The sequence below is a fragment of the Lathamus discolor genome, chromosome 13, assembly GCF_037157495.1.
Source record: "Lathamus discolor isolate bLatDis1 chromosome 13, bLatDis1.hap1, whole genome shotgun sequence".
In the NCBI taxonomy this organism is placed as follows: domain Eukaryota; kingdom Metazoa; phylum Chordata; class Aves; order Psittaciformes; family Psittacidae; genus Lathamus; species Lathamus discolor.
Genome location: NC_088896.1, coordinates 9,232,522 through 9,245,011, shown reverse-complemented (window position 1 = coordinate 9,245,011; position 12,490 = coordinate 9,232,522). Strand labels below are relative to the sequence as shown.

The 12,490-nt window shown below is 43.2% G+C and overlaps 2 protein-coding genes across 8 annotated transcripts; one reads left to right on the top strand and one right to left on the bottom strand.

Annotated features, from left to right (window-relative positions):
* Positions 1 to 926: 926 nt before the first annotated feature.
* Positions 927 to 11,583, top strand: POLG2 (DNA polymerase gamma 2, accessory subunit). Of its 4 annotated transcripts, XR_010615787.1 has the most exons (12): positions 927 to 1,515; positions 1,887 to 2,013; positions 2,164 to 2,269; positions 2,552 to 2,725; positions 3,239 to 3,379; positions 4,174 to 4,254; positions 4,847 to 4,947; positions 5,804 to 5,941; positions 6,031 to 6,139; positions 8,206 to 8,309; positions 9,810 to 9,968; positions 10,270 to 11,583. XR_010615787.1 is itself a non-coding variant. In XM_065693758.1 (9 exons), exons 1-9 carry the CDS (start codon positions 969 to 971, stop codon positions 6,044 to 6,046), a joined length of 1,431 nt encoding a protein of 476 aa, XP_065549830.1. In that variant the 5' UTR covers positions 927 to 968; the 3' UTR covers positions 6,047 to 7,395. The 4 variants fall into 4 exon arrangements, 2 of the variants coding, with proteins under 2 accessions (XP_065549830.1, XP_065549829.1); XR_010615788.1 differs by lacking the exon at positions 6,031 to 6,139 and having other exon boundaries at positions 10,270 to 11,102; XM_065693758.1 differs by lacking the exons at positions 8,206 to 8,309; positions 9,810 to 9,968; positions 10,270 to 11,583 and having other exon boundaries at positions 6,031 to 7,395.
* On the bottom strand, positions 4,258 to 12,086 carry MILR1 (mast cell immunoglobulin like receptor 1). Of its 4 annotated transcripts, none has more exons than XM_065693760.1 (9): positions 11,965 to 12,086; positions 11,830 to 11,874; positions 10,794 to 11,081; positions 10,196 to 10,477; positions 9,605 to 9,718; positions 9,104 to 9,193; positions 7,980 to 8,042; positions 7,614 to 7,670; positions 4,258 to 5,873 (listed from the first exon to the last, which is right to left on the bottom strand). In XM_065693760.1, the coding sequence occupies exons 1-8, from the start codon at positions 11,996 to 11,998 to the stop codon at positions 7,621 to 7,623; spliced, it is 966 nt and encodes a 321-aa protein (XP_065549832.1). In that variant the 5' UTR covers positions 11,999 to 12,086; the 3' UTR covers positions 4,258 to 5,873; positions 7,614 to 7,620. The 4 variants fall into 4 exon arrangements, with proteins under 4 accessions (XP_065549832.1, XP_065549831.1, XP_065549834.1 ...); XM_065693759.1 differs by having other exon boundaries at positions 7,614 to 7,673; positions 11,965 to 12,085; XM_065693762.1 differs by lacking the exon at positions 11,830 to 11,874 and having other exon boundaries at positions 7,614 to 7,673.
* Positions 12,087 to 12,490: the final 404 nt, after the last annotated feature.

Genomic DNA, 12,490 nt, shown 5'->3' with positions numbered 1-12,490 from the left:
GATCTGTTACCTTTAAAATCTGGAGTGATTTTAAACGTGGACTCCGAAGTTGTTTCTAGGAAAGGGATGCGTGTGACAGGCGTGCTGTTGCTCAGGTCATGAACCCAGTAAGGCACGGCCCTGAGCTTCAAACGAGCCCGAGTTTTGAGGGGCTTTTTGCCCAGGGGTGTTCCTATCTGGGGCCTGAGGGAGGTGCTCCCTGAGGGGGAAGGGTCTTGCTCCGTGTGAGGCGCGTGCTCAACATCCGCACATAAAATGATGACAGAAGAGCTCTGCTGAACGGCTCTGACAAGATTCTCTTGCCAGATCCCAGCTCATGGCAAATCTGCCTTAGAAATGAACTCGTACCAAGGAGCAGCAGCTCCTCCAGATGACCCAGTGCCCTACTAAGGCGTGGGTCTCAGTTCCGCTGCCCCTCCGGGCTGAGGCCGGGGTCGTGCAGCGCTGAGCTCCCGCTGGGGTCCCGGCTCGCTGGGGTTTGTATCGGTTCTCTCGCAGGATGGCTCCTCTCCAGCTCCACCTCCCGGCACCGCTGCGGTGAAGCACGCATGGAAATTTCCACTGCTGCTGTAGGCGGTACCGCTGTACCGCGCTGGCCCGAGCTCCTCTCGGGGACCCTTTACGGCGCTTCAGGCCCCCCAAAGCACCACAGGGCCGTCCCCGTGAGCTCTGCACGGGCTTTGCCCCCAGCAGCGTCCCTGTGCCTCCGCCGTGGGGGGTAGGCTCCGCTCCAACACCGCACACCGCACCCGGGTGCCGGCGAGCTCCGGGCTCCCGGGTCCGACGTGGGGGACCAGGCGCTGCCTCCCGGAGCGGAGCTGCGGGCGGACTAAGGGGGATGTTGCCCCCCACCCGGAGTGTCAGTGCGCATGCGTAGCCTCACTGGCCTCGCTCCGCTTCCTGCGCGCGCGGGCAGTTGCGCATGCGTAGTGCTCGCGCCGCCATGAGGCAGGAGGCGGGGAGGGAAGATGGCGCTGAGCTGCAGCCGCGGCGGGCGGTTCTGCGGCCGCCCTCCCTTGGGCCGGACCGTGCTCAGGCGGCGGCCGCCCGCCGCGGGGGTCGTGGGGCGGGTGGAGGCAGCGTCCTCGGCGCGGCCCTACGCTGTGGCGGCGGGTAGCGGCGGCGGCGGCCGTGAGGTGAATGGGGAGGAGCTGCTGGAGGTGTGCCTGCGGCGGCACTTCCTGCGGGGCGGCGCGGAGCCGCGGCAGGCGCTGCCATGGCGCGATTACCTCAGCGGCTGTCACCTGGGCTTCGGGCCGCTGGGCGTGGCGCTGCGCCGAAACCTCGAGTCCCAGTGGTGGGAATCGGCGCTGCCCTTCCGCGAGCAGGTGCTGGCGGTGGATGCCCCACTGCACGGCCCGCCCGCCGCTGTCGCTCCGCAGGGCCTGCGGCTGCTGCGCTCTGAGGCGCTGCACGAAGCCCTCCAGGGCAGGGGCTGTAGCCAGGAGCAGGGCGGCCCGTCGCTGGAAGAAGTGCTGGGGGCCGCGGGGATGCTCCGTGAGTGTCTGCTCCCCGGTAGGTACTTTATGCGTCACTGCACGCGTGGTTCTTGTAGCGAGCGAAGCAGCTGTGTTTAAGGGGAGTTTACAGTTGTGTCAGTGCGCTGGGCATGGTTCTTTCCAAGGACCTCAGCGGTGTGAATGCCGTGGTGCACATCGGGTGCTTTCCCTTGTAATTAGGGAAAAAGACACGTTAAAATCACAGTTGTGAAGGTACCCGGAGGAGTGGGGCTGCAGACTGCTCGGCTCACCTCAGCGAAACAGGGCCTCTAGTGGGGCTGCATAGATGAACAGCATGTGTTGTGTGCGCTACATTCATTCGTAGAAAAGTTAAAAAATAAATGCTTTTCCTGTGGCTACTGAACTTGGCGGTTTGCCTTTTGACAGGTGCCTTGGCACAATACGCTAGCTGCTTAGAGCTGGTGAACAGAAGACTGCCTTGTGGCCTTGCTCAAACTGGAGTGTGCTTTCACTCTGTTCCAGAGAGCGAACAACACAGCAAAAACCTTGTAAGGTAGAGTATGAAGGAGATTAATCCTTTTCCAGCCTTAAACCAACTATTTTGTACTTGTTTCACTCTTGGATTATTTTTGAATACTGTTTCTTGCTTTTTCCCCTGTTATTTTTGAAGGAGTTAACTTGCTGACCTTGCTATTGTTTAAAGAATAGGCGAAAGGACCACGTCTTTGCTTGCATGGTTTAGTTCTCCCAGAACTACAGGACAGTGGCTGGATTACTGGTTACGCCAGAGGCTTCAATGGTGGAGAAAGGTAACAGTAGCAGGGGGAATCTTGGTTGGCTCCTCCTTATCTTAAAGAGGTAGGGAATAAACGCCCTGCTCAACGTTATGTTGCTAGCCTGGTTTTGTGTCTGACATACATGTATTTCTTGTGAGAAATGGAAAAATTGCTTAAGTTGACGACAAACCTGTGAAGTAGTTTATAACTTGACTTGCAGAAAGGCAAATGTTTTGTGTTTATAAGCGATTTGAGATCAAGATGCTGTGAAATAGCAAAGAGATTTGGCAGTGATCACTTCTTCTGTCTTTTCAGTTTGCTGTAGCCCCATCTAACTTCAGCAGCAGCGACTTTCAGGATGAAAAAGGAAGAAAAGGATTTAATTTACATTACAGATTTCCTTGGGGGACAGAAACAATAGAAACATTGAAGAACCTTGGAGATACTGAACTGTTACAGATGTATCCAGGAGATAGTTCAAAATTACTTGTAAGCTTTATTCTATTAAAAATCTTTTCTGGAAAAGATGACTGTGTGAGAGAAATGGTTTCTTTGCTGGTCCAGTTCCTTAGCATGTAACAGCAGTGCAGTTGATACTCTGCCTGTGTCTCCTGCTTTTGCAGTCTGTTTCTATGCAGAAATAGTTACCTAGGGATTTCTTAATGTGGGGACACATCCTTGTGATCACTTGGAAGTAATCTACAAACCTGCAAAAGAAAATGCAGTTTCAAGTGCATTTGCCGTAGATTTAAATTTACAATCAGAGCAGCAGGACAGGGACATAATCCCATTCTGCTCCATCTCCTGCTTCCCCTGGTGTTACTGTCTTACCTGGTTGCTGTTAACTTTAAAGTTACCAGTTACCTGGTAACTTAACACGTCTGAGTATATTTTACACATAGCAGAGGTGCTCAAGCTCAGTGCCTCCTTAGACATTAAAGTAAGCAAAAGGCTTTTTTGGACAGTCTTTGAGGTATTGCTTTGTGGGTTTTTTCTCTTCAGGGTCGAGATGGAAGGAAGAATGTTATTCCCCATGTTCTGTCTGTGAGTGGAAACCTGGACCGAGGAGTGTTAGCGTATCTTTTTGATTCCCTGCAGCTAGCTGAGAATCCTTTAACAAAAAAGAAAATTGCACAGAGAAAGGTAACTTTCTATAGAAAGTGTAAGGGAAGGTTAAGTACAAACCCCACAGATGGTGTAAATTCAAGGATGGGGGGATACTTCCCTTTTCCGCATCACATCTTCCCTTCCCAAACAGGCACAGTCAGAACACTCCTCACTGGTAGCAATAAGCTGGCCCCATGGGACTGCCTCTGCCATCCTTCTCACCCACATAATCCACTTTTCTCTCATTCTGAGGTCATCTTTCCTGTTTTACGTTCTTTTCCTCTGATGAATAGATAGGCCCTTGTCATGCATGTGATGGTGATAAGGAGAATTGGAATGATGCTGCTGTGGTTGGAGAGAGGAGTTTATCTCTTCCAGCAGCATTTGAAGGTTGCTGAGAAGAGCAGAAAAGTGGGTGCCAGGTGGTAGTGGGGCATTCCCCTGAGGACCGTCACTTTTCCCACTTTTAGTCTGGTTTTCTGGCTTCCACACAGCCAGAAATCAGTCTGATCTATTAGGCTGGATGATAACTGTCTGCTGGGCTTTCTGATCATTGCCTTCATTAAAGATGACTGAGCTCTGCTAAGAAAGCTTTATGTTTTTACCATGGCTCAGAGAAAATGGAGTAGTTTCTGCCATGCTCACCTAGCTGGCCTGTGTGCTACTTTAGATGTAAAATACAGCATGCCTCCAATCAGGAGTTCGTGCTGTGACAAAATTCAGGCATGTTTAGAACCTTAATTTCAGTGAAAAAATACTACTATTTCCTCTTTCTGTTTAGAATGTCACACTAAGCACATGTAATCTGTTGCTTTTTGTAATATTATTAGGTACTTAAGCTTCATCCTTGTTTAGCACCTCTTAAAGTGGCCTTGGATGTAGGAAAAGGTCCAACAACAGAGCTGAGACAGGTATGTTGTAAGAAGGTATTTTAATTCTGAACACTGACTCTCCACAAAACATTCTGTTACCATTCAGACACTGTTTACACTGGGGAAAATCATGCTGCTGCTTTGGTTCATGGAGGTTCGTGGTTGTACAGGTTTCACAGAGCAGGTTGTGAGCTGTAGCTGGAGGAGTACTGCAGACAGTGGGTAGCAGATGCCTTCCTTAAACACGCTGCTTTTGCTGCTGTTAGAGAGTTGATACTTGTTCCATGCAAAATTAAGGAAAATAAATAACACAATCCCTCTCAGCTTCCTGATCTTTGAGGATTATCTTAACATGTGGGTCACATCTTCAGAAGGGTTTTTTAAAGGTCTTTATTTCAGTCAGTCATTAAACTGGTCCCCACAGAAGGGAGGGACCTTGCACTGGCATGTTTTCAGATAGAAACAGATGTTACTTGCTGGGCTGCTTTCTGATTTGAGGTTATTTTAGCCAGAGAATTAACACCAGCTGGGAATGCTAATACCTCACATACTAGAGCTTTAATGTGTTTCTTTGTTTAGGATTTCAGGCCCTCAAATCTGTCTTTTAACTCTTTTTTTTCAATAAACATAGGTTTGTCAAGGATTGTACAATGAACTGTCAGAAAACAGAATTTCTGTATGGCCGGGCTACCTTGAAACCATGCAGGTATCTCTGGAACAGCTTTACACAAAGTAAGGAGAAACAGTCTTTTGTAAATTAAACTATGAAGGTGACAGATGACTTTCTGTGGACTAGAGAAAATAAGCCTGTTTTCAGTAAGAAATCATCGAGTGCAGTAACCGAGTGGCTGAAGGCATGTATCCAAACCATGAACCTGGAATCAATGAGTTTTATTACAGAAAGCAATGTCAGTTCATTTCTAAAATTAAGTATAAGCCTTCACATGTTATTGTCGTTTCTCTGGAACTGTGAAGTGCCCTTTAGAGACTCTCCAGTTGAAAATAAACTTCTTGAGATGAGTTACAAGCTTGAGAATTGTTTCCCACCCTCAATCCCCACTTTTGCATCTGGGCTTGTTCTGCATTTCATTCTTATGTACTATTTCAGATGGCACCATGTGTCTGGTCTTGAGCTTAAAAATTCTTCCAAGTCTGGAACCATTAGTGTATGTGGTGGAATTATTTGTGGACATAAATCTGCTATTCCATTTCAGGGCATCATATGCCATTTGTTGATCAGGAGTGAACTTTGAGCATATTGATGAATATTTTATGCTGAGAGAAAATAAATACAACTATTTGTTCATGTGCAGTAGTCTTCAAAGCAAGTCAGAAAGATATATTCTGCTTTTACAAAAATACTCTTGTAGTAGGTCACTAAATAACATTATTTTTATGTATTAAAGTAAACAATTTAAAGAACCATAGTCAGGAAAGCAAGGAAGGGCAACAGGAGACTGGTGTCTTCATCCTGGACTTCGTGCAGTATTGCAGGAATAAATACTTACAGATGATGGTCATTTGTACATAACTTATCTGAATTTCTCATACACCAGAAGCAGTAACAGGAGGCCTCTTTTCTCTGCAGGTATGACGAGATGAGTGTTCTCTTCATGATCTTGATAACTGATGCCACTCTAGAGAATGGAGTGGTCCAGCTGAGAAGCAGAGATACAACCATGAAGGAAATGATGCATATTTCTAGGCTGACAGACTTTTTAACTAAGTATGTAACATCAGCCAAAAATGTGTGAATTTAAATGTGTTGAATAAAAGGAATTTCTTAAACATGTGTGCTTGAACTGGCTTCTGCAGTGTCATGGACCTGTAAAACTTGGCAGTGCATCTCTTTTCTATCAACTCCAGACCATCTGGATCTTCCACGTTGCTTTGAGAAGAGACAAGCTTGTCCCTCATTAGCAGGGTAACTGTATTCTCTGTCGTGTCTCCAGTTTTACTATCTTATTGAAAATACTCCATCTTAACCTAAAAATCTTTAATTTGTGTGTTGCCATCACAGTTATAGTCTCTGCTGGAAAATGGTGTTTTATAAAAAAAGACTTCCAAATCCTGAATGTTTCAATAACATCAGTATCTTTGTAATGTCTGTTTGTAAGGGTGTATTTTAATCACATGGCATCAGTTCCTCAGCATTTAATCTACTTCATTTTGCCCTTAATAAACATCAAAATTAGAAATACGTTAGCAAGAGCAAGAGAGGAAATAGATTGTAAACAGTTTTTGACAAGCATTTTTTTGTGGACAAAAATGTCTGTACCTAGAAAATGGTGGAAAAAGATTAATCTGTGATCATATTTATCTATACTGAAGTGTTGTAGTTAGATACAAGGGTTTGCATAGGTACGAAATTATTTTGATCTTCAGTAATTTCCAATGTGGGTATAGCTTAAGTCACTTTAATGAAGTGCCTTAAGGTGTATGCAACAACGCATGTGGCCCCTGGTGGTCATCAATGCCATGAAACAAAAGAACTTGCCTTAAAAGTTTCCCATATTGACGTGGCGCTAATTTAACTATAAATGGGTTATTTGTAACTGTGCCAGATATAAAGCAAGATTAGCATCGTATGGATCTGTGCCTTACTGAACTGATGGAGTTCAATGTAAATGGCTATAGAACAATATGAAAACAACCCGGAAACATCTATGAAACAGCCTCTTGCAGGATGCAGAATTTGTTTTGGAATTAGCTGTCCCAAAAACCTAATTTTAGCATCCTTTCCCTACTCTGAGAGCTGAAGTAATGTTGAACTGAGAAATTGCCATCCTTGCTGCTAGGTAACAGCAGGTAGAGGCCACATATGGATGTTCTAGTGTTTGCCTAAGGGGACGGTACACTTGAGATATATAGATACATATATTAAATACTTAAGTAGAGCCTTTTGATTATCTTACATTTTTATACAGTCCAGTTTCTACTGCAGGAGGGTTGTTAAATGTACAGAACTTGGGTCTGGGTGAACACTTTATATCATTTATTCCTTTGTAGTTATTCATCAGATGCACATAATGCCAGCCTGTATCTTGTGTCCAGCAGGATCTTACCTGACAGTGATTTCATTGTGTCGGTTTGGGTTTATGGTGCTATTTGGGCAATAAGCTACTGTTTGTCTAATGGGATTGTTATTTGTCTCTTTGTTAATTCCAGTTTTTATCTGTTTGTTTTCTGCTTGTTCTTTTAAGTTGAACTCCTTAGAGGTGATGACTTTGGGGTGTTCGTAAAGAGCAAGCTGTATTGTCTGTACCAAATGATTAGGCCAGGAAACTAGTATTTCACCACCATCTCTCTCTGTGTAGACTTGGTGATACTTATTGCACCCAGGGACTGAAAGATTATTTTAAAATAGACGATTAAGTTAATCACAAAAGAGATCTTACCTTATACTCAGTCTCTGCTCAAGACCCTTGAATAGACGGTGGCACACACCCTCTTTTCTGCTAAAAGGCAGAATAACAGAATTCTCAATGGCTTTTTTTGGGTACAGATACACAGCAGAAGAATTAATATGCCATCAGCAGCTTGGTCACTACTAACATCCCCTGTGTGGTTTCATAATGGGCTGGTGAATGTTTATGATTAGGATGGTGATACGCTTTTTATTTGGGGTTTGCTTTTTTAACCCCTTCAGAAGAATCTCAGTTAATTTCTCCACAGGAAGTAAGCAATTCCAGTACTGTGATTGCTGCTGCATAAACCCTGCCTCCCCCCAGCAAGGCACCAGTATTATAGCTTGAGGTTTTCACCTTTTTCATCTTCTCTTCTTAAAACAGAAAAGTTGATGTATTCTTCTTCTGGTTTAACAGGCACTGGATTAGAGATGATGAACAGCAGTTAACTCAAGACCAACCAGACTTTGGTTTTTTAAATAATCTCGAAATAAAGCAGTGAGATTCTGTATTGAGTGTAAATCTGCCATGATTTCTGCAGTGTTCGTGGGCCTTATCAGAGCTCCTGTCACTGTCCTTGCAGGATATGCTGATGGGTATCTTGCATGAGCAGCTGCACTCAGCTAGCACAGCAGAGCAGCTGGAGTTCTACCTATCTACTCACGAACAGGAAGGCAGATTTCTTTGGTGAGAATGATTCCCTTTCTGATACTTAGAAGCAGGAAGCATGATACCTTTGCTGTTTGTTGGGGGGGGGTCTTTTTCCCTTGAAAATACTGACATTCACATAGAACTCAAATGTAGAAAACTGTAAGTTAATACCATTTTGGCTTTCATGTAATGTCTTCTTTATTGTGTATTTTCTGCAACTGAAGTAGTACAGTCTCTTAACATTGGTCAGTTGCTTTGTTGTCTGGCATTACATCATTTCAGTTTGAACTAACTGACTCATGTCAAAGTTAAGAAACATGGAATGGAGAATTATTGTGCACTGAGCAATTTTGAACAGAATGCAGGAGACATTATTTTGCTAGAACTTGCATACAGGCCACTGTTGTCTCTTAGTAAATGGGCACCGCACCTCTGATCTACTTACTGTCTTTTAGTTTGCTTTTCTTTTGTAATGGCTATTTGAACCCTCACAATGAGTTGCCAAATGCAATTCTTCATTTTACTTCTGTTTACAGTAGATTTTTATATAAAAGTTCAGTTTGTTTAAGCAGTTGTGGTTTCGGCTGCATGGCTGACACACAGGAAGTGCCAAATACGTATCCTGTGTGACTTCAAATTATGCCTCTGCCAGGCAGGGTCAGCAGCAGAATTATCTCACTCCCTGAGTGGTAGTAAGTGTCTCCTTGCACTGCTTTTGCAGTAGCTGAAGAAATTTGCCCATACTAGGCTACAAACAGCATTAACAGCATTCTTCTACCAAACTCCAACAATTAAGTTTCATGACCGCTTGGGGAGTGACATGAACTTACCAATCTCTGAGTATATGACCTCGTCTTCAGGCTTTTCTACATTTGGTGTTGAAGTAAAGCCAGTTGAGGGTCTAGTACACTTAAATTTTTCTGCAAATTGGGGAAAACAAACACATGCCTATATATGTATATCAGAGTTTCTCAGAGGGAAATAAACAGCCTCATGATATTTTTTCATTCCTGATAATGCTATTTTGATGATAAAAATTACTCCTTAACCAAGGGCATTTTAATAGTATTTCTTTACTAAAAACAGGTCAATTCCTTCCAGTGAATTTATGAGTTATGTGCATGTGTATTAAATTAGATGTTGTTTTGCTTCCCTCATCCCAGAGGTTTTGCCTTATCAGTGTCTTGTTACATTGCCTTGTGCTGGTTAAGACAACATCCTAAAATACCAAGAGCTTAACTCCACTTGTAACATGATGTTTACACACTAAAATGTATTGACAGCATAAATGAGCATCTCTGGAAAATGAAACAGACATTTAAATAACTCACTTGCTTTATATGAAGGAATTATGAAAAACGGAATTGCCAGAGCAAGTCCTATTGCGAACAGTAGCAGGATCAGCCCGAGGGAAATTATCAGGGGCTGAGAAAGTCTTCTCTCTTCTGCCAAAAAGAAAGAAATAAAAAAGTGTTTATGCTTTCATATTCTAAGTATCTTCTGTAAATTAAAATCAACACTTTGCATTTCTTTCAGCTTTTGGATTTAACTGTGGTTAATCCTCAGGAGAGTTCCAAGTGCACACTGCCACAGCAGAAGGAAAGGACTTTGCTGGTGCCAGTGGGCTCTTTCATAAGACCAGAGAGAAAATGAAACTGGACTCTACACAGGGTGGGCCAGCAGTTTCTTGTAAAGGTGAATCTTTTACAGGCATCCATAATGGTCACTTCAACTTCTGCTGCTGTCTCAGCTGCATAGAATTCTGTCTTTTTGCATTCACTTTAAAAACTTTGTAAAAAATTGTATTTTGAACATTCAATTGCAGGAACAAAATTTCTGGCTATAAACTTGCAGTGTTATAACACTGAGTTTTGTGTGGCCCCTGTTTACCGACAGTGGCAAAGGGTTTCACATGGGCTTACCTGCTAATGTGAAGTTGAAACCGTTGCTGTATTTTGCATTTCTGCGAAAACCATTTTCAGCTCTGCATTTATAGGTTCCAAAGTCACTAGAGGAATTGATGAATAGAACAATCTCAGCTGCTTCCTTCTGCATCATCACCTGGGAAGAGATGCTTTGTGTTCCTTTGAAGAATATGTACGTGATAGGAAGAGAGCCATTCTCCGAGAGACAAGACAGGGTCACATTCTGGCCTTTCTTTGCTTGAGAGGTGGGTGAGCTCAGCACTGGTTTGGAAATGGGCTCTGTAAAAAGAAAACTGAAAAGACTGCATCATTGAGTACAGGACAAGCTCCAAAGCAAGGCTTGGAGTTAAGCAGCAACATTGGCAAGTGAGTATGAAGGATGGGGGTCTTGGTGAGCCAGATGGGAATAGCAGTGCCAACTCCTAAGACAGTAACAGCGATCTGCGGTAAAGTTCAGCTGTACAATCAAGGCAGGCACACATTGCAGTCTAAAACAGTACCTGCTGCAAGCAAAACCCTGACTCCTGCTGCTGCAGATCCATGCCTCTGTGCCACTAAAATGAAATGTGCTAAGAAGGAATACAGCAAGACATACCTAGAAGGGTGAAGCTGAGACTGTTGCTGTATTTTCCGCCACTGGTGTTGTTATTCTCAGCTTTGCATTTGTATTCACCCAGATCACTGGCAGAGTTGATAGTCAAGTTAAACAAACCGGGGGTCAGGTCTGGCCTATTTAAGGTGGATACCTTCTGATTACGTTTAAACAATGTGTATCTGACAGGTGGAGATCCAGAATCTGAGTTGCAGGAGAGGGTCACGCTCTGGTTCATCACTACATTCAAAGTCCCCTGAACAGGTTTGAGCCTGGGATTGGACAGCATCTCTGGAAAGAAGAAACTCCTGAGTGAGTTCACTGCACCATTCATCCAAGAAACCCATATTTTTCCCAAAATATGTTGAAGACCACTCTATACCCATTTCTGTTGAAATAAGGGGTTATAGGGTCTTTTTCGTCTGGTTGCAGGCGACACAGCTTTGTGTGTTTCAAAACCAATATAGAGCTTCAAACACCTGATGACTCATAGAAATAATGACAAGTGCATGTCTTCATGCAAAAAGAGAGCATATACATACAAAGCCAACAGATGTATCCAGATGAAACAACAAAAATACTTTCAAACTACAGAAGGAATTAAAATAATACAAGTATGAAAGATAAATATAAATTTTATGGGATGTTAATTGTAGGAGAAAGTAACCCTGTGGAATAGTTGAGAGGTAGCGTGTGAACCTGCAAGTAAAAGCAGTATTTTATATGTGGCTGTATCAGGCAGAATTAATGTTGTGTGAGCAGATTGAACTTTTGGATAGTAGCAGCAGGAGCCTTGACAGTCTGTCAAATTAGTTTGCTTTTATGATATTATACAAATAAATTTGTAATAAAAACTTTTATTTTCATTACAAAATAGTAATATACTAGTCATGAATAAGATAAATTATGACATTTCTAGAGGGGAAAAATATGTTTTAATTTTACATGAAGGTTTCAGACATTTTAAAATCCCCTGCTCCCTGTATTTTTTTAAGTTTATTTCAGCCCATATCCCAACCCCCCAAAAAAGAAAACCTACCTTTGCCATTTACCATCGTTTTCTGAATCTGCTGAGACATTTGAACTAATAGAAGGGAAGAAAGCTTTCAGTCAAGAAACGATTGTTCTTGTTCAGAAAGATTTGCAATATGTAAGAAGTATGTCCTTGGCTTACGGTAGGAAAACAGCAGAATCATGAGAAAAACCATTTTCTTGATCCTGAGCAAGGTGGCTGGTAGAGTTACAGGAGTGAGGTCTTTGCCGAGTGGCTCTAGGGGTTGAGGAAGTCCTAAATACGGAAATGTCTGATTTGTGCTGATTGTGTAAAGGCTTGTCATATTCCACTTACATTTAGCTGATGGGAGACAGAGTAGTGGTAGAAGAAAAAGCTGTGGAGGGAGAAACAGCAGTTTGGGATAGAATTGAATGTTACATAGTGGTGTTGTAGCTGGCATAATGAGCAGTTTTCCATATGAAGAGATGTGTGACAGAACCGTGCAGCTATGCACTATACAAAACTATGTAGTTTTTCTAGCACTGTTCTATAAGGGAGTGAGATCACTGATTCCTATCAAACAGCCACGTTTGCTAGAGATAATGCAAGTGATCATACGGCTGAGACTGAGGGGGGTTGTGGTACTGGGTTTATTTTAGCAGTAATATAATTGAGAAAAAATGTCCAAAAAAGAGAGTATGAAATC